Source organism: Populus nigra, chromosome 5 (genome assembly GCF_951802175.1).
Source record: "Populus nigra chromosome 5, ddPopNigr1.1, whole genome shotgun sequence".
Lineage (NCBI taxonomy): Eukaryota > Viridiplantae > Streptophyta > Magnoliopsida > Malpighiales > Salicaceae > Populus > Populus nigra.
This window is the reverse complement of record NC_084856.1, coordinates 3,070,117-3,079,705: the sequence shown is the minus strand read 5'-3', so window position 1 is coordinate 3,079,705 and position 9,589 is coordinate 3,070,117. Positions and strand designations below refer to the sequence as shown.

Sequence of the window (9,589 nt, the reverse complement as noted above, 5' to 3'; positions counted from 1 at the left end):
CCCCCTCTCCCTGCTTACTTCGATCTCCTTGTGCATTGTCTTTTCAGGCTAGTGTAGGACGCTCACTATGATGATGTTTCTTTGCTTATGGAATGTAATGGGGAAAGATTGTTGATCTTAAACAAAATGCATTTCTCGGAAACTGAAGGTCCTTGCACATGCTCTAATGGAGCATCCTAATCTAGGATGTTACGGGCTGTTCTTGTGGTTTGCCGAGTTGACTGATTTTGGATAGATTCCTTTCAGCTGCCATGTTGACAAGAAAATATCATTAGAATGAAAAAGACATCAACAAAAATTAAATGCAATGAAATAAAAACGAAACCTTAAAAATGAAAAGGTGATCTGCCATGCATTCTTATCCTCCTTACCACCTTCCATTCTTGTGCAAAGTCTCTTTGATGGCTACGTCAATTTCACAATGCTATTACAATATCCCTAAAACCTTTGCCCAACTCCAAACATTAAACAAAACCCACGTAGCGAACCCGTCTCTCAAAATCCCTAAATTCTCTCGGAAGATAAAAAACTCCCCTCTTAAAGCGACATGCAACCAAGGAAGCCTCGAAGAAGCTTTTGTCTCATTTTCTGCTCTTTTCACTGACCATGGCAACTCACTTCTGATTAACCCTGACGAGGTTTATGCACCAATCCTTGAGCTTTGTGCAACCAAGAGAGCACTTTTACAGGGCCAACAAATTCATGCCCATTTAATAAAATCCAATTTAGTGTCTGAATTTATGTTTTTGAGCGCAAAACTTGTTTCTATGTATGGCAAGTGTGGGTCTATTTTGGATGCGGGCAAAGTGTTTGATAAAATGCACGACAGAACTATTTTTACATGGAATGCTATGATGGGTGCTAATGTATCAAACGGAGAACCTTTAAGAGCCCTTGAATTGTTTTGGGAAATGCGGGTTTTGGGTGTTCCCTTTGATTCCTTTACTTTTCCGTGTGTACTTAAAGCGTGCGGTGTGGTTGAGGACATACACCGCGGGGCTGAAATTCATGGTCTGATAATTAAATGTGGATATGATTCTATTGTGTTTGTTGCTAATTCTCTTGTTTCCATGTATGCCAAGTGCAATGACATACTCGGAGCAAGGAAACTGTTTGATAGAATGAATGAAAGAAATGATGTCGTGTCATGGAATTCTATAATTTCAGCCTACTCTTTGAATGGGCAATGTATGGAGGCATTGGGATTGTTTAGGGAAATGCAGAAGGCTGGTGTTGGTGCAAATACTTATACTTTGGTTGCTGCTCTTCAAGCTTGTGAGGATTCTTCCTTCAAGAAACTGGGCATGGAGATTCATGCTGCTATTTTAAAATCAAATCAAGTACTAGATGTTTATGTGGGCAATGCTTTGGTAGCTATGCATGTTAGATTTGGTAAAATGAGTTATGCTGCTAGAATTTTTGATAAGTTGGATGAGAAGGATAACATCACTTGGAATTCCATGATAGCAGGTTTCACTCAAAATGGTTTGTATAATGAAGCTTTGCAATTCTTCTGTGGTTTGCAAGATGCTAATCTAAAACCAGATGAGGTTTCTCTAATAAGCATCCTTGCTGCGTCTGGGAGACTGGGTTATCTGTTGAATGGAAAGGAAATTCATGCTTACGCAATGAAGAATTGGCTCGATTCTAATCTACGGATTGGAAATACACTTATAGATATGTATTCCAAGTGCTGTTTTGTGGCTTACGCTGGCCTAGTTTTTGATAAGATGCTCAATAAAGATCTCATTTCCTGGACAACAGTTATAGCTGCCTATGCTCAAAATAATTGTCATACTGAGGCTTTAAAATTGCTGAGGAAAGTGCAGACGAAAGGGATGGACGTAGATACAATGATGATAGGAAGCACCTTGCTGGCTTGCAGTGGATTGAGATGCTTGTCCCATGCAAAAGAAGTTCATGGTTACACTTTGAAGCGAGGTTTATCTGATCTTATGATGCAGAATATGATCATTGATGTGTATGCAGATTGTGGGAATATTAATTATGCAACTCGAATGTTCGAGTCAATAAAATGTAAAGATGTGGTGTCTTGGACGAGCATGATATCGTGCTATGTACATAATGGACTTGCAAATGAAGCACTCGGTGTTTTTTACCTGATGAAAGAAACCAGTGTTGAACCTGATTCTATAACTCTAGTAAGCATCCTCTCTGCTGCTGCTAGTTTATCTGCCTTGAATAAAGGAAAAGAAATTCATGGTTTCATATTCCGGAAGGGTTTCATGTTAGAAGGATCTACAGTGAACTCTCTAGTCGACATGTATGCTTGTTGTGGAAGTCTGGAGAATGCATACAAGGTATTTATTTGCACCAGAAGTAAAAGTCTAGTTCTATGGACAACTATGATCAACGCATATGGAATGCATGGACGTGGCAAAGCAGCTGTTGAATTATTTAGTATAATGGAGGACCAGAAACTAATTCCCGATCATATTACCTTTTTAGCACTTCTTTATGCATGCAGTCATTCAGGACTAATCAATGAAGGTAAAAGATTGCTTGAAACTATGAAATGTAAGTATCAGCTGGAGCCATGGCCAGAACATTATGCATGTTTGGTTGATCTTCTTGGCCGTGCAAATCACTTAGAAGAGGCATACCATTTTGTGAAAAGCATGCAGATTGAGCCTACTGCTGAAGTTTGGTGTGCATTCCTCGGGGCTTGTCGGATTCACTCAAATAAAAAACTTGGAGAAATTGCAGCACAGAAGCTTTTAGAGTTGGATCCAGATAGTCCAGGAAGTTACGTGCTGATATCCAATGTCTTTGCTGCCAGTGGTAGATGGAAAGACGTGGAAGAAGTAAGAATGAGAATGAAGGGGGGTGGGTTGAAGAAAAACCCTGGGTGCAGTTGGATTGAGGTTGGGAACAGGGTTCATACATTCCTTGTAAGAGACAAGTCTCACCCAGAATCTTACAAGATTTATCAAAAGTTGGCTCAAATTACTGAGAAGTTGGAGAAGGAAGGAGGCTATGTGCCTCAAACCAAGCTTGTTTTGCACAATGTAGGGAAAGAAGAGAAAGTTCAGATGCTTTATGGACATAGTGAAAGGCTGGCAATTGCATATGGTCTGATGAGCACTTCTGAGGGAACCCCTATTAGAATTACAAAGAACCTTCGAGTTTGTGTTGATTGCCATACTTTTTGTAAGCTGGTTTCAAAATTCCTTGAAAGAGAACTGATTGTGAGGGATGCCAGCCGATTTCATCATTTTGAAGACGGAGTCTGCTCTTGCGGTGATTTCTGGTGACTATACAAATTTGTTCCTGAAAATTTGGCTCGCATAGGATTCTTATGGATTCTATTGTTTCCTACAATACCCATTACGCTGCTGTTACCTTGCCATATTCCAACACGGAGTTAAGATGGGTTTTAGGTCCTGATTGGCAGGACTATTGAGTGAGCATTATTCAGAAAGATTTCCTTGTTCTATCCCTGAAGTTGCCTCTGCGGTGCACTTCTTATGCAAGACTTGTATGGGGCAACAATGAGGTACCCTTCCCATATTATTATGCCGAGATAAAGGTGGTATGGGGGCAGATTTAGACACGTAAAATTCTTCAGTCTCATGTAAGTCTCATTACTTCATTAGTTGAATTCTAGTGAAATATAAAAATTGTGACCATGCCTTTAGATATTCCAGGTTCAAGTTATCAAATTATTTGCTTCCGGAGTGATTGCGTGTACATTCAAATAGAATGAGCCCAGGGAGGGAAATTGTTAACCCGTAAGTACATGTCCATATCTTTCTACCGACATTGTTAATCATCAATAAATAATTTCTTACTGAATTCAGATGTTACCATGATGAATCAGGTAGACTAAAATCCAGGATGTTTGTGACTTTATAAAATCCAGGATGTTTGTGACTTTATGGTGATTAAGCTAGTCTTCAAATTCAATAACAAAAAGTGTAGGGAGTTGCCAACAAGTTTCCTTTTGGGGAGATTTCTTTTTTCTGGATGTTTCTGTGACAGTCGAAATACATATCTGAAACTTCAATTAAAAAAGGCCGTTGATCAGGCTGCCTCTTGTTACTCTCAAAGGCGATGAGCTTTGGTTCCAATCACAGACCAAAAATCAGAGCTTCTGTTCAAGCCCGCAACTTTACAACGTTCTAAAAAGCACGATCAGAGTTCTCATTTTACTCCCAAAGGCTGAATTTGCGGTAGAGGATCACTCAGCTGCTGAGTCTCTGCTGGAGCCCATCTGGATTTAGTCCCTTGAAGTAACCTCTATCCTGAACCACAAATACAGAATGATTGCTGCTGAAGATGGATTTTTGGCCGTCCTGCATCTGGCTATTAACAAGCCTAATGGTGAATTGCAGCTGGAAACACATTGTCAATCATGAGAAGGGATTAAAATGTATATACCAAAATATGGAAGCTCGGAAAAAGAAAAGGGAAAAGTAAAAGATGTGAGGAGGTATGTAACTTCTGCCGGCTCATATTATATTTCTGACCGTGGTTACAAAAATATATAATATTATTACTTTTGTGGAAGATTTTCTGATTGATTTGTCATCTTCATAAATAACTATGTTGAATATTTCTATAATTTTGTTTCTTTCTGGCGAGTATTAAATTATTTTTATGAGAACTTTCCTTTCTACGAGCTTATGCCATAAGCCAGATTAGCTTGAAATCCACCACTTCAATCTTTAAAACTCACACGCCCATGCTGAGTCGAAAATAAAAGGTTCATTGTGAACATTTCTATGATTTTACGCCCAGGAACATTGGCTCAAAGCAATGATCACATGAGGCAGAGATCATGAGCTATTTGATATTGTTATAGGGTATTTTAAAAATATATTAAAATAGTATTTTAAAAAAAATTATTTTTAATACAAGTATATTAAAACAATTTTAAAAAATCAAAAATAAATTATTTTAAAGAAAAGAAAAAAAATTAAAAAATTATTTTTTTAAAAAATCATTTTTAAAATATAAAAATCAAACAGGCTTTATGTTTCGAAGTGGACAAAAAGAGAAGGTCAAGAAAAGCTTATAGGAATTAAAAAAAGAAGGAAATTAAAGATGCCCCTAGTGTGGGATTCCACACGAACATACTCGGGTGTATTATTTAGTTACAAAAATCACTTACCGACCGAAGAATCCTCAACTTTTGCCTAAAACATAGTAGAACTAAAAAGAATTGTAAATGATGATAACACAACGTTTTCACTTATTTTAATTACCCGTGAGTTGAAGGAGAGAAGTAGTTCTGGTAATTTAGTGGAAGTGAGGTAAAAACAACTAGAGCTATTGTAATATGCCCAGAGAAGAACAACATTAGTTAGAACTCGTTTATAACTATGCTGACCTAAGAAATCTCTGGGCCTTCCATGGCCGCCAGTAGTCACTAAACAGTAGTAGCTTTGTTTTGTGCTGCGGGCTCTATGCTAGCATGCCAGGAGTAAGAATGAGGTTCCTCTATCATCTTAGATGCCAGGCACATCACGCTATTAGGAGGAGGACCACTCTAGAGCCTGCAATTTATACTCACTCTATGGTCTTTACACGTACTTGCATTTCAAGATGGGAACCACATGATGAAGTATTGCTTGTCGGTCATCAACTACAAATGGTTATTGTTCTTGAAAGGGATATAAATTATAAAACGATTCTCGTGTGTTTGTACGTGAGCTTAGCTTGCAGAGAGATAGCAGGCCTCTTGTTTTCTGCTTGTTTGGATGGTCTCTCCTTTGGATATGACCAGTGGCCTCTTTGATTTCTGCTCGGTCATCAACTACAAATGGTTGTTCTTGAAAGGGATATAAATTATAAAACGATTCTCGTGTGTTTGTACGTACGTGAGCTTGGCTTGCACAGAGAGAGCAGGCCTCTTGTTTTCTACCTGGTTGGATGGTCTCTCTCTTGATATGACCAGTGTCGTCTCTGATTTCTGCTCGGTCATGAATCTTAAGAATTGAAATCCCCCTCCATGGTGCTCATTTGTATTTATTCATGCTCATGTTCATTACTATTAAAGAAAAAACTAAAAGGGAAAGGTGCTTCGCCATGCATGTTGCACAGTAAAATGACATTTTTGTTCTCCATTATAACAGCCAAATATGTGAGTCCCGGAATTCATGATGTTCCAATCAAAATTCAATTCTGCCTCCAATTTGTATTTATTTTAAATGTTGTTTTTTATTATTATTGTTATTTGTACTGATTTTAATATTTTTTAAAAAATTATTTATTTTTTAATTTCATCTTAGAGTATTTTATTTTATATTTAATTTGATAATTAATTTTTTTATTAATATTTTTTTTATTATTTTCTTCAATTTTATTCCTCAATATTTTATTTTATTTTTGTATTTAATTTTAATCCTTATTTTTTTATCATTTTCTTATTTTTTTTCAATTTAATTCCTATTTCTTTTTCATTTAATTTTTATATAAAATTTGATTATAGTTACTTTGATTATTATTTATTTTGTTTTTAATTTTTTAATGATTGGGGATTTTTTTTTCCGTGTCTACCTTCTATAAGATAATCTTGATCTCAAAACCCAAGTTATTGGTTTTGAATATTTACTCAATTTAAGTTTAATTTTTTTAGGTTTTTTTTAATTTTTTTAATTTTTATTATTTAATATTAAATTTTAAATCTTGAGTTTTATAATTTGTTATGATTTTTTTTTATGTCATCCTGACTCATTTCAGATAGCATGATAATTGAGTTAGTTACGAGTAACAAGAGAATTTTTTTGTCAACTTTTTTTATAACATTGATATTTTTTTTTACTTTAATCATTTAGCTTTAAATTATTAACTTTTTAAATTTATGCCATTTTGTTTTTGTGAAGTTATTCAGGCGTGAGTTGGTTAAGTTAATCTGAGTTTATTTAGTTTTTTTCATGTTTTTAACTATGATTTTTTTTTTAGGTTTTTTTAATTTTAATCTTATATTACGGGTAGCAAGTTAATCATCAAATTAACTTGATTTTTTTATATTTTTTTAAATATTTTTTTAATGTTTTTCATTATGTTAGATTATTATTACTATTATTTCACATGTTATTCAAATTTTATATTAAAAAATATTTTAAAAAATAATTCTTACACAACTCGCAAACACCCCGCTGACAAAAAAGTATTACAGAACCTCCGAAAACTTGGATGGCACCCACCTCACAGGCCTAGCAGTCTACTATATATCTGAAAATTGCAGACTCTGTAACTAATAGCAACTGGCATGCGTCGAAAATGGATAAACAACCATTATATTGCATCTGATCATCAACTTTAAATCCATTTTGGTCCTCCTTTCTCTCATCTTTTTCTTCTCTCTCACTCACGAGCTTGCATTAGCCTTTATATCTCGTCTGAACCTAATTAAAAGCTTCAAAAAAGGCTTCAAATTAGTGCCGCAGGTATAGCCTTAGCTGCTTGTAGGAGGTTTGCGGTGAGCTGCAGTGGCCATACCCAGCAGTTTTTGGTCACTGCAATCAAGGTATTGAAATGATCAAAAGAAAAAAGGGAATCCTGGAATTTAATATAATCTAGTCATGGCTTAAAATGCTATTTTAATTAAAATCAGGAGGTATTGTTAAAGCCAATGCTGATTTCTTTAAACATTCGCAAAGGGAGACGTTTACCTTTCTCAAGTATTTCGGTCCAAATATTTCACATGCAATGGCATTTACAAGGGTAGTTCTTTAAAATGTGTGTTTTTTTAAAATGTTTTTATTGCAAGTAATTTAGCATTTGACGTTGTTCATGTTTTTTAATAGTTTTTTTTTTTAATTTTAATTTAAACATATTTTAAACAATGTTTATGCTTTCGTTAAAGTTATAGATGATTTATATGCCCCTTTAATCTAGGATGCACCCGGATCGATTGAGAACATGTATTCTTAATTACTGCATTACATTACATATATACTATATTATAATACCTAGGTAAAACACTGCCAGAGTGTTTTTCTTTAGTGCTTAAAACTGTTTTTTTTTTATTGCAATTTAATAATAGATTTATCAAAATTTATTCAATAGAGATAAAATTTTAAAAACAGGGACCAAAATATAAAACAAAAGGAAACTCATAGCTAATCTAAAATACAATTTAAAAAATAGGAATCAAAGTGTAAAATAAGAGAAAACTCATAGTCTATTTAGAGTTATACAAAAAAGTTCTTTTAGGTCCAAAGAAAAAGGATTAGATGGTCGAAAGGTATGAGATTCTTGGGCTCTATCCGAATTGGATTCCCGCTGGGGCAGATATAAGAGGTCAAGCGAAGATCAGAAGGAATAGCTTTCTTCATCATCATAATTTCCTTTTTTTTCCTTTACGTTTCCTAAAAGGCTGTGTAATTTCTATTTTAGTCTAAAAATTAATATCCTTTACATTTTAGTTTTTGGGTTTGAGAGAAGAGAAGAAAGTCATTAAATTTCAGCTGATGAAAGAGAAAAACATTGGATGACACTAATTTTGTCCACTGAAATGGCAGATCAGTTTAATTTGATAAGAGAAATTCCACTGAGATGGTTTGTCTTTATTAAAAAAATATCTATTGATAAACAAAACAACGGCATATATTTAATTCAATAATTAATTAGATTTATAGATATTTAAGATGACATAAAAAGTCATTTATTTAACAATAAAAGTGAAACATTCTCTCTTTTATAACCCTAGTTGTTATTACTTTTACCGTTTTCTTTTACTTTCACTATTTGCAATCTCTGTAAAAACAGTTTACAAGATTTCTTGAGCAAGTTTCGCTCTTTCTTAAGAAGAATTGTCATTCTTGGTACCTTCACCTAACAATTTCTCTTTTTTTAAAACAAAACCAATTGGACCCTCATAAAGTTAGATTTGACCTTAGAAGTAAAGACATTGCTTCCTCCAACAATTAGTTCATGTTTCGGCCAGAAACTGAAGGACGCAGCAAGTAACAAGGGTCTATCAAATCAGGCCTCAAAACTAGAGGAGGTGGAACTCTAGCGTCCACCCTTAGCAGGGGAAAGATAGTTCTCATAATTAAAGAAGCGTGTCCCCTAATGCCTTGAGAGAGCCCCGGGAGAGAGAAGGCAATTGAGTTTAGCGCGTAATTAAATTCAATAATATTAAATTTAATATCTTTTTATACACACAAATATCAGGGTTTAGTGTTTGAGTGAGCTCAAGATATCAGACTCGCTTACAATTAGATTCAACACATAATTAAAATCAAAGATATTAAATATAAAAGTAAATTAAATTTATATCATTTAGGCTTGGCATTCTGTTAAACTTAGATATATTAGGTTAATATCAATATATTAGTACATCAAATCAATTAAAAATACCAAAAACATTTATTTTAGTTTTTAAAAAATTAATAAAAAACCAAAACAAAAGTAAAACTTGTACCACCCTACAAAACTGAAACTTAAAAAATTAAATTAACATTCTGGACAACTGGTTATATCGTTTAGTTGAGCCTTGGATGCAACTCGTTATTATCGCAAGGATAGATCTTGTCGCCACCATTAATTATCCATAAGCCAACAAAAGAAGATAGAGAGTTTTCTCGATGGGCGAGAATCGGCATTAAAACCACCT

The 9,589-nt window shown here is 34.4% G+C and overlaps 1 protein-coding gene across 3 annotated transcripts; it reads left to right on the top strand.

Moving 5' to 3' along the window:
• The first annotated feature begins 120 nt into the window (after positions 1-120).
• On the top strand, positions 121-4,542 carry LOC133695145 (pentatricopeptide repeat-containing protein At3g63370, chloroplastic). Of its 3 annotated transcripts, none has more exons than XM_062116988.1 (3): positions 121-3,595; positions 3,669-3,752; positions 3,846-4,542. In XM_062116988.1, the coding sequence occupies exon 1, from the start codon at positions 351-353 to the stop codon at positions 3,273-3,275; it is 2,925 nt and encodes a 974-aa protein (XP_061972972.1). In that variant the 5' UTR covers positions 121-350; the 3' UTR covers positions 3,276-3,595; positions 3,669-3,752; positions 3,846-4,542. The 3 variants fall into 3 exon arrangements, with proteins under 3 accessions (XP_061972972.1, XP_061972969.1, XP_061972971.1); XM_062116985.1 differs by having other exon boundaries at positions 3,842-4,542; XM_062116987.1 differs by having other exon boundaries at positions 3,660-3,752; positions 3,842-4,542.
• Positions 4,543-9,589: the final 5,047 nt, after the last annotated feature.